Below are 15,971 nucleotides of genomic sequence, written 5' to 3'. Positions count from 1 at the left end.
CCCCCGCCCCGCAGGCCGCGGGAGCCCGCTGGGAGGGCGGGCCCGTCGCCGGCGCGCTGGTCGCGAGACGGGCCGGGAGGAGCGGGTCGGCGCCGCGGGCTGGGCGGAGGCGGAGGCAGAGCGAGCGCGGGAGGTCGCCGCAGCCGGGGACACCGCGCGCCGCTGCCCAACATGGTCGCTGCGCACGCCGCCCATTCTTCCTCCTCAGCCGAGTGGATCGCCTGCCTGGATAAAAGGTAGCTCGGGTCCCCCCCGCCCCCCAAGCCGGGCTGGGGCTCGGCGGCGCCGCCCCTGCCCCTCACCTGGGCGCAGCGCGGCGGAGGGAGCTGAGAGGGGCCGCGTCCCGGCCGGGGGAGGGGGGCTCACCCAGACCCACCCGCCCGCCTCCCGTGGGCGCGCGCCACCCGCACGAGATTCTTCCACGTGGTGGAGACAAGGCAGCGCAGTGGGGTGCGGGGGCAGCGCCAGCCGCTCCGGGCCCCCCTCGCCCGGCCCTCCTTCACCTTCTCCTCGCCCCCCCCCCCCACCCCGCGCGCGCCCACCCGCCGGCCCGCCGCTGCAGGCTGCGCTCGTGGGTGGGGGGCGATTTCCCCTCGGCCTCACGGGACGGCAGGATAGCTCCGTACCTTTCTTCTTGCTGTTCAGACCGTAGGGGTACATGTAATTTAAGTTTTAAGGAGGGGTGAGGGGAAGGGCAGGTGCGGAGTAACATTCCTTTTTTGTCCCCGAAAGCAAAGTGTGAGGGACCCAGCGGAGCTGTCAAGCAAGTGCCTCGTTGAAATTCTCAGCTCCTGCCCCCGCAGTCGCTTGCTCAAGGTCTGTGTTAGGAAGGTCACGCGGGAGACCGCTTTCCCCGGAGTGCCTGCGTCTCGGGGGGGGGGAAAGACCCTGACTCTGAAAAATTAAAATCACAAAGCATCCTTAACTCCTGACGACAGCTCTACAGAAGGAGGGTGTCCCCGTGTAACAACTGCGGACTGCGATTGTTTCCAGGCTCTGACAGCATAATTCTCTGTTTGTCCAGATTGTGGGTTTAGCAGTAAACAGTACGCAGTATGTTAGCAATTATTCTTTATTACCCTGATTAAAAGGTGATGCCTCTGAACTTTTAAGAACGAGCAGAGAGATCTTGCAGAGTGAACTGCCTCTGAATTTTCGGGTTTGATGCGGCAGGGCAGTGATTCATGTCTTGCAGCTATCTGCATGACATCTCTATTTGCATTTGTGTGAAATATTTTGGGCTCTGCCATATTGAAATTTTTTACAATTAGCAGATTCCTAACCAGATCAAACTTGAAAATCTTAAATGTGACACGCTCTGAATACTTTACTATTACAGGCCTTTGTTGAAAAAAATTAAGTAATTTGAGAAAAGCTAAATGTGGCTCATTTGAAAAATTAATATATCTGAGGAATAATCTTTACTTTCAATTACCACACAGTAGCAAGATTTTTTGGCAGACAGTGCCCTATTTACTCGAAAATGATATGTACTAATATTAGAAGAATTGCTTGCAATAAATAGTAAGAGAATTGAAGTGATGGTTAAATCATACAGAATTATGTAGAGGAACTGAGAGTATATTTAAGTGAAGAGGCTGCTAATGTGATAAGTAATCTAAATTTAATAGTTTAGGAAAGATGAATTATAAAAGAAGAGAAAATCAAGCTCTTGTACTTGACCTATAAATAGTAGTGCTTCCTCACCAGTGAATTTTTTTTAGATAATAGATTACATATTTCTATTTTCAGAAATGCGTGGCATGCCTTTTCTGAACAGTCCGCAATTCACTGGAAATCCTTTAGTCAATAAGTACTTTTGGCAGAATCATAGAGCAATACTAACACAAGTGGGGTGTATTTGACTCTGTCTTTTCATAATGTGGATCTGCCCAAATGATTTTGCTTAGAATATATTTTTAGAACATAGAGCCACAATCTAATGCCACCACCATTCACAGTACGGGAAAAAACCTACCAAAGGTGGGGGAAAAAAAATAAACCTCCACAAATACTGAGCCTAGCATTCATGGAGTATGGGAGAGTGGATAGATCAATAAATAAGTTAAGGGTTTTAGGCCCAGACTGTCACCAGCTCTGATCTTGGAGATGTCACTTTTACTTCCCTGAGTGTCTGAAAAATGAGGATAGAACTGTCTTACCAGGGATTAGTGGATCAAATAACAATACCAAATGGTGAAAGTAGTACTTTGAAAACTGGGAAGTGCCATGTAAATATTTTATTTTGTGGTGTCAAGATAACCTTGCATTTTTCTGTAGTGTTGATGCTAGAATTCCTTTAAAGAACAGATAGGAGTGGCAATCTCATTCTAAGAGGGCCTTGGGGTACTTGTTCTGAAGTTGCATTTTTACTTAGATTGTTAATTTTGTGGGGGAGGAGGAAGATTAAGGGTGCTGATGGAAGTTGGGAAACTGCCCTCAGTATTTCTGAGAAATGCAATCATGATACTTTATTCCAGGTACTGTGGGGCTGTGTGGGAGGGTGGTGGGGGCAGGGGAAAAAAAAAAAAAAAAGATGAGTTGCCATTGACTTGGGGGATGGGTGGCCAGAATGGGATAGCTACATAAACAACTAACCACAATGCAATGGTAAGTGCTTTAATGGAGATGTATGAAATGCTTTGGGAATGCCAAGGAGACAGTTATCAGCTCTGCTTGGCAGGGATGCTTCCTACAGGTTCTTGCCTGGACCTTGGAGGTTGAGGGAAATTTTATCAGGCAGAGAATTTGGGGAGGGCATGCCAAGTAGAGGGAGCAGTGTGAACAAAGACACACAGGTGTGGCATATACATATGCTAATTTCTTCCCAGCCACAGATTCCTTTTGGAACCAAATCGAGAGCATAGGAATGTGTGCAATCACAGACATTTTTAAACATAAAGCACACACAAAAAAGAAGGAATGGTACAATGAACCCCTATGTACTATTTGGGGATATGATGCTGGGGGACCTTTTCCATAGCTGCAAAATGTAGTTTGGGTATATGCATCATGCAAGTGACACCTGTTGTAGAGAGCTAGAAAAAGAGGGACCCAGGGGTTGGAAATAAAAAAGAGGAGCTAAAGGAAAAAGTGCCTGAGTAAAGAAGTACACAATACAAGTTGAAACAAACAAAACAAGGAAAATAAGGCCTTAGAAGTGTTTTTAGACACACCTAGAAAGTTGTCATAGGCAGGCAATGCTATAATAACTTGCATGTGGGGAGGGGGTTGAAAAATATATAGATACATGCATTAGATTAAAGAAAAAAATCCAAAGCTTTTAATGTATCAACTGTCCAAGTTCTTGGACTATGGTGGGACCGAGGAGATGAGATTGTACAAATACTAATCTGACAATGAGAAAGACATTTGAACATTTGGATGGATAAAAACCATTGAAAAAAGTCTCAGCAGACATACCGTTAAGCAAAACAAACTTATTATTTCATTGATCTTACATTATTGATTTTACATTATTTTTCATTGATCTTACATTATTTTTCATTGATCTTACATTATTTCATTGATCTTACAATTTTTTTCTAAGCAGGGAAGGTAATTAGAAATGTATTACATAAAAAAAACAAAGAAATGTATTACATACTACCCCCTATTTGGGATTTAGGATATGTACAGTATCTGTGTGTGTGTGTGTATGTGTGTGTATGTGTGTGTGCATGCATACATGTGCGTGCTCTGTGTGCTGACCATTGTTTAATTTTACTGAAAATATTTTTCCCATAAGAATTTAAGTTTGCCACCTATGAACTTAAGACCCATTTATGGGTCATAATTCTTATGGTTGGTAAGGCGGTATTTCAAAGATACCACATGTAACTCACAGATATATAGTGAATCACTGCCGGTATTCATTGCTATGGAGCAGGGGAAGATCTACGAGCTGTCAGTGTGTCTCCTGAGCTAAGAATGGGTTTTACATTTCTGAATGGTTGGAAATAAACCAAAAAAAGATTACTGTTTTGTGACCCATTAAATTTATATGAAATTCAGATTTCAATGTCCATGAACAAAGTTTTATTGGAACACAGCCACACTCATTTGGTTAACATGTTGTCCACGGCTGCTTTCATGCTACAGTGGCAGATTTGAGTAGCTGCCGTGGAGACTGTGTGGCCACAGAGTTTAAAGTATTTACTGTGTGGATCTTTGAAGAAAAAGTTTGCCGTGTCCTGTTACAGATGAAAGAATCTGGCTGATTGACCGAGAAATCACTGGAGATGAGAGAAATTGTCTCCCTCTGGGAAGGAGTTCATAATATTCTGGTTTCTCATTCTTCAGTTAGAAGTGTAGCTTGGAGGGACATCCTCAGTTGATGGGCTTATTTGAGGACTGCCGGTGATCACAGGCCAAAGTAGGAAATGAAGTCAACATAGTAAAATCATTGATGTTTCATTTTAAAAACTGCTTCCTATACAGTGTCTATTGCATCTGACTTAATCCCCAAATAGATGTTAACTATTTTGGTGTGATTGAATGAAAGGGGAAGAAATCAAGGAAGAAATCTGTTAAAAAACCAAAATGCTTTGAGGCCTGCATGGTGAAAGAGGATGACTCAGAATCAAAGGAGCGGCAGACATGGTCCCACCCCTAAGGACTACTGAAGATCAAAGAAGCACCCAGAGAAAAAGGCTATCACTGGGGAAGGCTGGTGTCGACCCAGACCCAGGCACACCCTAAAGCGGATGACATTACCCTGATGAATTCTTAGGGATTGGTCTGGTTTTGCAATCTCAGATTCCTAATTTGTCAGCACATCAAAAATTAGTACATTTTTTTTTCAGGGACATATACAAAGGTATGAAAATCTCAGGTACTGTAAGAATCAGAGAGACCGTTCATTAATTTGAAAATAAGATCAAAGAGGTGGACACTCACCCCCTGTGGCTGATGTACTCCTTCTGTAGGCAAGCTGTGTGGGAGATCCACTTGTTCCAGAAGCCCATGTTGTACCTTTATAGAGAGAAGCAAAGCTGCCAGGAGATCAGGACACTTACAACTTCTGGCCAGCTCATTCTCTTCCTAGAGTGACAGAGCCTGGGAATTGAATTATAATCAGAAGACAGTTCTGGGAATCCTTCAGGACAGCTTGGCTGTCACCTCTTCCAGTTAGATGACCATTACGTGTGCTCCCATAGCACACTTTGTCCAACACTGTAATATCCTAAGTCAGACTCCATCACAATTTCCTATTTACTTCACTTATGCATCCCTTGATATCAGTTTCTGTATTTCACTCATCGTTTTATCTTCAGTTTCACTGCAACACCGTGACTGTAGAAGGTGCTTATGGGATGAAGGTGAGATTGCTAAATGCATCCTCCTCCTCAGGGATGGAGTAGACTCTGCAGCCTTGCAAGCAAGTCCTTGCACCAGCTCCCTTTGCCTTAGAAAAGGCTTGGGTGGGCACCATGGGCATCTGTCTCTGCTGTAACTTCTGTGTTTTCTTGGCAGATGTGACTACTTAAAAAAGAAATTGACATTGTGTAGCTCTATTCTGATCTATTATTGGAAAAGGTTATTATGGAAAATTTCAAAATATACAAAAAGAAGAGAAAATAGTATGTTTCTCTTATATAGCCCCTTCCCCCTCTGATAGTTATCAACGCACAGCCATATAATGTATATGTGTATATACATTATACTATGGTATAATGTTTTAGTTATACCTCCATTCATCCCCCAACACCCCCAGAATTATTTTGGTTCAAGTACCAGAACATAGTATTATTTTATCTGTAATTATTTTAGTGTGTATCTAAAAGGTAAGAACTCCTTATGAAGCAAACAATACCATTATCACACATTAAAATGTTTGACATTAGTTCCCTAAGATAATCAATATCCAGTCAGTGTTCAAATTTCCCCATTTATCATGTAACTTTTTCTTTCTTGCAATTTGTTTTCTTGCAATTTGTTCTGTATAGTTGATAATGTCTCTAAGTCTTTTTTATCATTATTGTTATTTTAGAGAAGGAAAGAGAGAGTGAGTGGGGGAGAGGGGCGGTGGGGGGGAGGGAGGGAGAGAGAGAGAGAGAGAGAGAGAGAGAGAGAGAGAGAGAGAATCCTAAGCAGGTTTCTGTGCTTGGCATGGAGCCCCATGTGGGGCTCAATCCCACAACCCTGGGCTCATGATCTGAGTTGAAATCAAAAGCTAGATGCTCAACTGACTGAGCCATCCAGGTGCCTCTCTAAGTCTTTCTTAATCTCTGGATTCTCTATCTTCCTTTTTTTTTTTTTAATATTTATTTTTGAGAGAGAGAAAGAGACAGGACGTGAGTGGGGGAGGGCAGAGAGAGAGGGAGACACAGAATGAGAAGCAGGCTCCAGGCTCCAAGCTGTCAGCACAGCCTGACGCAGGGCTCCAGCTCCTGGGCCACATGATCATGACCTGAGCCTAAGGCCAATGCTCAACTGACTGATCCACCCAAGGTGCCCCTCTCTCTATCTGCCTTATAATAAGTTTGAAGAAACATTTTTTTAAGTCTGAATTTTAATTATGCCTTCCATGTTGTCTTCTAATATGTCCCTTTATCCCCTGTATATCCCATAAATTGGTATTTGGATCTAGAACTTGATTGAATTTAGATACGATTCTCTGGCAACAATACTTCACAGAAGTGTTACCTACTTGCAACACGATTGCTTTTCATGATGTTAGTGATATATCATTTTTTAAAGTTTAATGCTTGCTGACTGTCTTATCTGCAACTTCTTGGAGGACATCTCATTGTAGCCCCAAATACATGGGAGCACATGGCATATACATGTGGAGCAATTAGAGGAAAACACAACCCATTATGTAATGAGGGTTAAATTCCGTGGTGCTGATTCTACCTGCCCTAGGATTTTCAGAAAGGAAAGGGACAGCCAGAGCTTGACTCATATTGGAGGCACATGAATGGATGGTGTGCCCATGGAGCAGTGGGCCTGGAGAAGGGTGCCCAGTCCATCACACCCATGGCCCTGCAGCCTGGTCTCCTGAACATAACCCGGGAACCCAAAAGAGTCTTCAGAGGAGGAGTGATGTTCAGCAAAGCAAATTTTGCTTCCTTGTCTTAGTTTGTATTCCCCCAAATAGACTCTGGCTATTCCAATGAGGGCAGGACTGGCAGATTCCTTTTAGTTCAATTTCCTATTAATTTTCTGTGAATTCTTAACATTTAATAGCCCTTACATAGTAGCTGTCAACCCCCCATCCCCCATCCCGTACCACCTTTCCAACCTAAGGCAGCTAGTTTTCCTTTAGTCAGATTTAAATCCCTCTTCATGCACCTTGAACGGTGGCAGTGAAGAGTGAGTTTTCCCTCCAGTACCTCCAATTCACAGATGAGGGAAAGAGAGAAGGGAAGAGGAGAGACTGCTTGGGGAGTACTGAGAGACTGGGGAAGGAGAAAGAGGATGGAAGTAACTGGGTGGGGAGGATGACAGAGAAGGACCCAGACAAACATGAAAGCAAACAGTCGGACTGGCTGGAGAGGAGGCACCTGGTTACTGTGTTTACTCAGTTGCTTCCATGCACATCTGCTTCCTTCCCCTGTACAAAAAGAGAAACAAAGTGCTGTTATTACCCTTTTTTCTCTTCATACATACTCTTTCCTGGAGTACTTTTCCATGTCCTGTGCTTTAACTGTGTAGATTCCTTAAACCCTGTATCTTTGGTTTATCTTCTAGACCAGATACATTTTTGTCTCTCCATTGGATATTCCCACATTAATACCCCATTTATATTTAGGGGCAGACATTGTTTGTCTTCACCTACCTCTGCTATAGGGGTTGGAAAAACAAACTATGTACTTTCCTAACCACCCTAGAGGCTAGGTGACTATGTGACACAGTTCTGGCCAATGGGACATAGCAGAGTTCTACTAGAGGCTTCTAGGAAAGATTTTGCTTTATTGATAAAAGACACAGGTGTATTTGATACCCCCATTCTTCTTTTTATCTGGAATTATGACCCAAGGCCTGGGCCTTTGGCAACCATATTGTAATCCCAGAAGGAAGGCCAGGAGAAACACACATTCTAGTTCTGACTTTGTTCAGCTACTAAGTTTAGGTTAATCATTCTGATTTTTTTATTTTGTTAGGAAAAAAAATCCCTATTTTCATAAACCACTCTTTGTTAGGTTTCCTATTATTTGCTGTCAAAACTATGCCTAACCAAACAAGTTGATACTCAATTTGTCTCAAATGGACTTCATCTTCCTTAGCCTTCTACTCCATTGGTTTCTCCTCCTTACTCCTATTTTATTGACACTACTCTAATTCTCAAAACTTTGACCTTTCCTGTGGCCCTTTTTACCTCCAACCAGACGCCACTTCTTCTCTTGGCCTTTATATTCTACTACGTTATTTCAGGGCCTCATCATCTGGATCTGGATCTGGATCCTCTCATTGTTTCTCTCTTCCAATTTGGAACATGTGATGTATTCAAATCAGCTTTATTTTAGGGTCAGCCAGATCTGTATTCAAATTCTGTCACTCTCATCTTAGCCATGTGATCTTAGTTAAATTATTAATCTTTCTGAACTTCTGTTTCCAAATCATTAAATTAGATTACGAAGACCAAGTATATGGTATGTTGAGGTTTGTGGGCTAATGCAAGTAGAGCTCCTGGTCCTCTCTAAGTAGAGAGCATAGTGTAGGGGTTAAGAGTTTGGGAACCATTCTAGTTTTGATTTTTTTTAAGTTTATATATTTATTTTGAGAGAGAGAGAGAGAGAGAGATAGTGCACAGGATGGGACAGAGAGAGAGGGAGAGAGAGAATCCCAAGCAGTCTCCACACAGAACCTGATGCAGGGCTCACACTCACAAGCCATGAGATCATGACCTGAGCCAAAATCAAGAGTTGGATGCTTAACCAACTGAGCTATCCAGGCACCCCTCTAGTTTTGATTTTATTAGTGGTGTAATGTTAGGCAAGTTATTCAATCTAGCAGTTGTTTTATAGATTCCTCAGGATTTTCTATATAGACAGTCTTGTTATCTGTGAATACTGGAAATTTTACTTATTTTTTCTGATCTTTATGTCTTTTATCACTTACTTTTCTTGCCTTATTGCATTTGCTAGGATTTCCAGGACAAAGTTGAACAGAGGGTTGCGAATCAACTTCCTTGAATCAGGAAATACTCCTTTTTCTTCTATTTTTTTCTTTCCTCTATTTTAAAAAGAGATTATGCAATGTTGATGTTATTTCTTTTAAAATGTTTTATAGATATCATCTAGCCAAGAGTTCTCCTTGTGGGAAGTTTTTGTTTTTTGTTTTTTAAAATTTTTATTTTAGAGACAGAGAGATTGCAAGTGGGGAAGAGGGACAGAGGGGGAGGGAGAGAGAGAGAATCCCAAGCAGGCTCCACACTTAGTGCAGAGCCGAACATGGGGCTTGATCCCACAACCCTGGGATCATGACATGAGCCAAAATCAAGAGTCAGATGCTCAACTGACTGAGCCACCCAGAAACTAGCCCTAGAGAGGGCCAGTCAGAGTTTCTATTTCATCTTGTATCAGTTTTGATGAGTTGTTTCAAGGAATTTATATGACAATGTCAGATAGCAATAAGAGCAGCAAAGGAAAACAAAGCAGAGGAAACTTAGGTGTGATGTTATTTTACAGAGGGTGGTGAGGTCTTTCTGAAAAAGCATCTGATCCAAGACCTTGAATGAACTGAGAGGCCACCTAGTATGAATTTAAATCAGTGTAATCCACGCTTTACCAAATAAGTGAGTGAGGTATTTTAGTGCCTGTGATAAGGGCACAAGCTGAATAAATATGATACTACTATTTTATTTGGTAACGAGGCCTTATTTTGAGAAAGTGTCTTATATAGTATGTTAGTGTCTATAGTAGTATTTTGGTATTATACAGAAGCAGTGTATGCCACAGATAAAGATAATTTCAGAAAATGGTGAAAGGGATAAATTTTCAAATTTTGGTTTATCCTTTAAATATTATTATTTAAAGCTATTTGAAATACTGTCCATTTTAGGTATTTTTTTTAAATAATAATTTTTGAGGAAAAAGAAACTACCCCAGGAGAACTGATGAATGTAATATGGATCAGGAAAAATATGATTATTTAAATGAGGTTAAAAGGATATTGGGGGTTCCTGGGTGCCTCAGTTGGGTAAGCGTCCGACTCTTGACTTCTGCTCAGGTCATGATCTCATGGTTCGTGGGACTGAGCCCTGCATCGGGCTCTGCACTGACAACGCGGAGCCTGCTTGGGATTCTCTCTCCCTCCCCCTCTGCCTTTCCCTGGCTTGTGCATGCCCTCTCTTTCTCTCTCTCTAAAAAAAAAAAAAACAACAAACAACAAAAAACCTTAAAAAAAGGATATTGTGTATGTGCTTTTGACTGGATGCTGACATTTGACTGATAGGGTATCAACATCCCCATCCTAGTGATAAGAGTTTTGGGTTTCATAGTTAGCCAGTTTAGTTTTTTTTTTTTTTTTTTTTTTTTTTTTTTAATTTTTTTTTCAACGTTTATTCATTTTTGGGACAGAGAGAGACAGAGCATGAACGGGGGAGGGGCAGAGAGAGAGGGAGACACAGAATCGGAAACAGGCTCCAGGCTCTGAGCCATCAGCCCAGAGCCTGACGCGGGGCTCGAACTCACGAACCGCGAGATCGTGACCTGGCTGAAGTCGGAGGCTTAACCGACTGCGCCACCCAGGCGCCCCTAGCCAGTTTAGTTTTATCACTGATGAATTTGTGTGGTACCTCTGTGGGGTCAGTGCTCTTTAAAACAGGCCTCTCAGATAACTATACCAGAGCAAGAAAATGGTCCTGGGTATTTAGAAATCCCAACAGTTTCTCGTTTTGAGGATTTGTTTGCTATCTTAAACAACTCTTCTGTCATTATTCCACCATCTGCCTTTTGATAATGTTTCTTTATTGAATTCTTATCATAGTTTTTTCATCCACTAATTAAGTGATATGGTAATATGTTTGTAAATTTTTTCTTGTCAAAAATTGAAGACAATTTGAAAATAGTCTCTGTGGTGATGCAGTGGACTCATAAATATTCCCTGATGGTATTTAAAGACCTGATTTGTAGAGTTAGAACTATCCAGTCAGTAACCAGGTTTTACATTTTACTTACTGAAAACAATTCAAATACTTAGACCAGGAGTCTCTGTTTAATTATCCAGATCATCAGAGCATAGACAGGAGAGCCCTCTATTGATACAAAAAGGTGCAATTACAGAAAAATAGCAAGGAGATCATATAACAAGGCAGCTATGTGTAGAAGGCAGACTTCTGAAGCATGGCCAGACTTGGATGCCAACTGGTTGAATGGGAGTACAATTTTATTGTGCTTTTTTATATCCTTGTGCTGTAACTGTACATTATCAGCTTGTGAATGCACCTTATCTTTTCCTCAATTGAATTTCACATTATCTCTGTTGCTTTGCTTCCTACCTTTTCAGTACTTCTTTGGATATTTATCTTAACAGCTTTACAGGTTCATTTTAGAACTCAACATTCAACAAATTATGCATCATCACTTTTAGGGAAAGAGTGTAAGTATTAGGGAGAAGAGAGAGTGAGGAGTAATAAAATAAGACAATAGGATGGAATGATTTTTAAAATGCAGGAAAGTATTTTAATAAGTGGAATAGCATTTGAATCTATTTCTTTTGAATTGACACAAGCAACCCAGGCATAAAGTTGATGTGGTGTGCTCAATTGTACTTATTTCTATGATTACATAGATCTCACGGTTTGTAAGTTTGAGCCCCGCATTGGGCTCTGTGCTGACAGCATGGAGCCTGCTTTGGATCCTCTGTCCCCCCTCTCTCTGCCCCTCCCCCATGCTCTGTCTCTCTCAAAAATAAATAAACATTAAAAAAAAAAATCAATAAAAGCCCACTGACATTTAGATGCTAAAACAGGTATGTGAGACAGCAGCATAGCTCCTTAGTGTGACATGTGACATGGCTGCTACTGCCCCCATCTCCTTCTCTTTCCTTGGTTTGTGAGAGCTGTTGCTGGCTTGCAGCTGAGAGCTGACAATACACACATCCCCTGCTTCTTCCTGAGAGTGCTCCCAGTTGGCATGTATTAACGTGTCTTTCTTCTTCCCAGAAGAAATTGACAGGAGCTCATGAAATGTAATGTATTATGATTTATACTATATTTTAATTGGGGTCAAGCCCAAGAATTTCTGCCTTATAATTGTTAATTTACTTTTACAAACCCTGTCACTGGGAATTAAATGGCCATAACATTTTGGTGTGTTTTCCTACAGTATTTTTTCTGAGTATGTTTTTAACTTGTTTGAGCTCACACTTAAGATTTCAGGCCTCTTAAAATGAACATTACAGGATGGTCATTTTCCTAGGTTACTAAAACTCTTTACAAATATAATTTTTATTGGCTGAAATGATATGGATCATACAGCTTAAGTTTTTCCTTGTTTTTGGGCAAGTAAGACATTTAAAAATTGTTGCTGTTTTCAATACTGCTATAACCTTTTACATTAAGTTTTTCCCATGTTTTAGGTTATTTCCTTAGGTTAGAGATACCCAAAGGACTAAATTAGTTAATGTGTGTGAAGAGATTTAAGATTTTTGGTATTATTTTCAAATTACTTTTCATAAAGACAAGAAGATAGTGGGACACCTGAGTGGCTGAGTTGGTTAAGCGTCCAGCTCTTGGTTTTTGGCTCAGGTCGTGATCATGTGCTTCGTGAGATCGAGCCCTGTGTCAGGCTCTATACTGGCAGTGTGGAGCCTGCTTGGGATTCTGTCTCCCTCTCTCTGCCACCTCCTTATTCTCTTTCTCTCAAAATACACAAATAAACTTTTTTTTTAAAAGATAATAAGTACCATTATCCATATTTTACAAATAAGGAAACTGAGTTTGGAAAAATTATATTGTCCAGAGTCACACAGCTGGTAAGTGCCAGGGACCAATATGGGATGAAACCCCATTCTCTTTTGACTATAATGGTGTTCAAGTATGTTCTTTGGCATATTAATAGGTAGTGCAATGAAAAGAAGACTCATGATAACAAATTTTTTATCAAGCTATCAAAATGTTCAGTTAAAAATAATTAAGATCTTTTTAAAGGTCCTCACAGCCCTGGACATCACTGCGATGATGATCTGTGGCTGTAAAACACTGGAGGATTGTGTGCTCCAGTCTCTCTTCCTTAGCCCTTTGCTTCCTCACTGCACTCTGTCTTGCCTCCCTGTGCCTGCTTTGAGTGCCTCAAGTGCCCTGGGGTTGCTGGAATGACAGTCTCCTGTAACTCTTACCGTTAACACTGCTCTTCCCAGCCTGAGTGAGCTTCTGGAGACCATGTGAGGAGCCACTGTCCACCCCCTGGATTTGCCCAGGTAATCCCTAGTGGATTGTTTCTTGTCTTCCTCTCTGTCTAGTCTTTTTGGGTTGACATTTTCCCCCTGAGCTCTGTCTTGCACCTCCCTCAAAGGTTAATGTCTCATAATAGGACAAGTAGGATAGATGTGTTGGCCCACACCTTGAGGCAGACACAGAATGAAAGGGTACTGCCCTATATTTCTCTTCCTTTATCTTGTATCTTTTTCTTTAGAGTCTTACAGTCACAAACTCCCTAACAATTGCTAAAGTAATTTGAGCTAATGTGTTCAAGAGTTTAACATTTAAAGGTTACCTAGAGATGTCAAAGCTTTAACCTAAAGGAAATTAAGATGAAACTCACACAATGAGAGTATTTGCTTGGTGGTTCTTTTTGAGTCACATTGTCCAGATGTGCACCATCTAATGTAGCCCTAATCCTAGCAGGTCTCCCCAGGATGTACCATCTCTTGTGCATTTTGTCTCATTAAAGATTTTCTGTACATGGTTTCTAAACTACAAGAACCTCAAGTTACTCAGAGTGCTGAAAACCTAATGAAATCTTCAAGTTGATGAGGCTGATCTGTTTTAGAACACAAGATTAATTTTTAGATATACAACAATAAACAAATGGCTGAAAGCCAAACAGTATCGTTATCTATAGTGAGTCTTCAGTTATCTAGCATCATAAATTTTATACAGATTTATTTTATTAAACCTTCAAACTTGATGTAATTTAATAATTCTTGTAGAAATGGTATTTAATGGTATTCACAAGTGACATTTAATATGATTGCTTTTCTAAAGCATACTGAATATAATTTTTCTTTTACTTGGTGATTGAGGCTCAGTGTACTGAATATAAATTGGTATCCTGTGCTATAATGTGATTTTGAAGTATGTGGATGATTTGTTTCAGCACCAAATACCTCTGTGTTGTTTTCTTCCTTTTTTTTTTTTTTTAAAGCCTGCTTTTGTTTCCTTTGCCTGACTCTTCTTCCCTGATGCCCAGAAGCTGTCACTCCTTGTTTGCTGCCCTGTAGTGTCTGTCCTGTCTCCTTCCCTTGCACAAACATGATATCCTCCTTGTAAGCCTTTGGATTTAGAATCTAGGTTATCAAAGTTTATTGGAGCTGTACGTATAGTACAAGGATACCTACTGTGCCCCTGAGGATTTCTCTTCTGAGCAAAGTGTATACATTTCAGAGTTTTAATATTGTAAGGCCTCCATTTTGGTTATATAAAGCCTTTTAAACTGATTTGCTATATGATCTCACTTCTATGATTTTTTTTCTTAATAACTGAGATTTCTGGATAAATATCTTTTGAATAGTTGAGGCATTACTGTAAAAAGATTAATTCCTTCATTCAGCAAATATTTATTGAATACTTAGAAAACACCTTCTAGGTGCTTAGGATTCTTTAGGTAAGCAAGAGAAGATCCCTGCTCTCTGAGATCTTACATTTTAACAGAGGAAATAGATGAAAAAATAGTAGATATAATAAATAAGTTACATGTTATGTTTGAAAGTAATATGTGTTATGGAAAAAACACAATCAAAATAAATAAGAGATCAAGAGTACTAGTGGGAGTGGTGAAGATTGTAATATTAAGTAGGTTGGTCAGAATATGGTGCATTGGGAAATTGTGACTTAAGCAAAGAGGCGAGGGAGTTAATCAAGCATATGTTTCGGATGAGAATATCCTGGCAATAGGAATAGCCAGTGTAAAGACCCTGGGGTTGGTCATGTGTGGATTGCTCAAGGAACAGTAAGGAGGCTATTGTGGCTAGACTGTAGTGACCAAGGGAAAGATTAGGAAAGGAAGTCTGTAGAGAATGAGGGCAGATCATATAGGGACTTGAGAGCTATTATAAAAGCCTCAGCCTTGGGGCGCCTGGATGTCGCAGTCGGTTAGGCGTCCGACTTCAGCCAGGTCACGATCTCACAGTCCCTGAGTTCGAGCCCCGCATCGGGCTCTGGGCTGATAGCTCAGAGCCTGGAGCCTGTTTCCGATTCTGTGTCTGCCTCTCTCTCTGCCCCTCCCCCGTTCATGCTCTGTCTCTCTCTGTCCCAAAAATAAATAAACGTTGGAAAAAAAAAAAGCCTCAGTCTTTACTCAGAGTGAAATAGGGAGCCACTGAAGGGTTTTGAGCAGAGGAATGATCTAACCTGACTTTCATTTTTACAGGATCACTATGATCACAATGTTAAGAAGATGGTGTGGGGGAGGGGACAATGGTGGTAAAAGGGAGACTATTAGGAAGCTATTGTAATCCAGGAGAGAGGTGATGGTGGTTTGGACCAGAGTGACAGCAGTGAAGATGATGAGAAGAAGTAGGAAGCATTTGGGAAGTAGAACCAGTAGGACAGGAAATGAGTGTGGGAATGTGTGAGAAAGAGTAGTCAAGGATACTTTGAAGGTTTTTGGCCTGGGAAGTTGGAAGGATTGTAGAGCCATCTGTTATGATGGAGAAGGCTAGATTTAGGGTATATTTAAAGGGAATGAGGAGTTCAATTTTCAACAATTTGAGTTTGAGATGTCTATTAGACATTCAGCTGGAGATGTTGACTGGAAATTTGATATGTGACTCTGGAGTTTAGAAGAGCAGTCTGATCTGGA

At 41.1% G+C, this 15,971-nt stretch overlaps 1 protein-coding gene across 4 annotated transcripts in view; it reads left to right on the top strand.

Moving 5' to 3' along the window:
• The first annotated feature begins 7 nt into the window (after nucleotides 1–7).
• Nucleotides 8–15,971, top strand: part of RAPGEF4 (Rap guanine nucleotide exchange factor 4) — a 294,734-nt gene continuing 278,770 nt past the window's right edge. For all 4 annotated transcript variants that reach the window (XR_007154849.1, XM_047871388.1, XM_047871396.1 and 1 more), the window contains exon 1: nucleotides 8–236. Coding sequence is in view for 3 of the 4 variants with exons in the window: in XM_047871388.1 (XP_047727344.1) it covers nucleotides 172–236 (65 nt within the window). In the remaining variant the exon portion in view is untranslated. The remainder of the gene's footprint in view (nucleotides 237–15,971) is intronic.

Source organism: Prionailurus viverrinus, chromosome C1 (assembly GCF_022837055.1).
Source record: "Prionailurus viverrinus isolate Anna chromosome C1, UM_Priviv_1.0, whole genome shotgun sequence".
Taxonomy (NCBI): domain Eukaryota; kingdom Metazoa; phylum Chordata; class Mammalia; order Carnivora; family Felidae; genus Prionailurus; species Prionailurus viverrinus.
The sequence above is the reverse complement of the archived record's forward strand: the minus strand, read 5'-3'. Positions and strand labels throughout refer to the sequence as shown.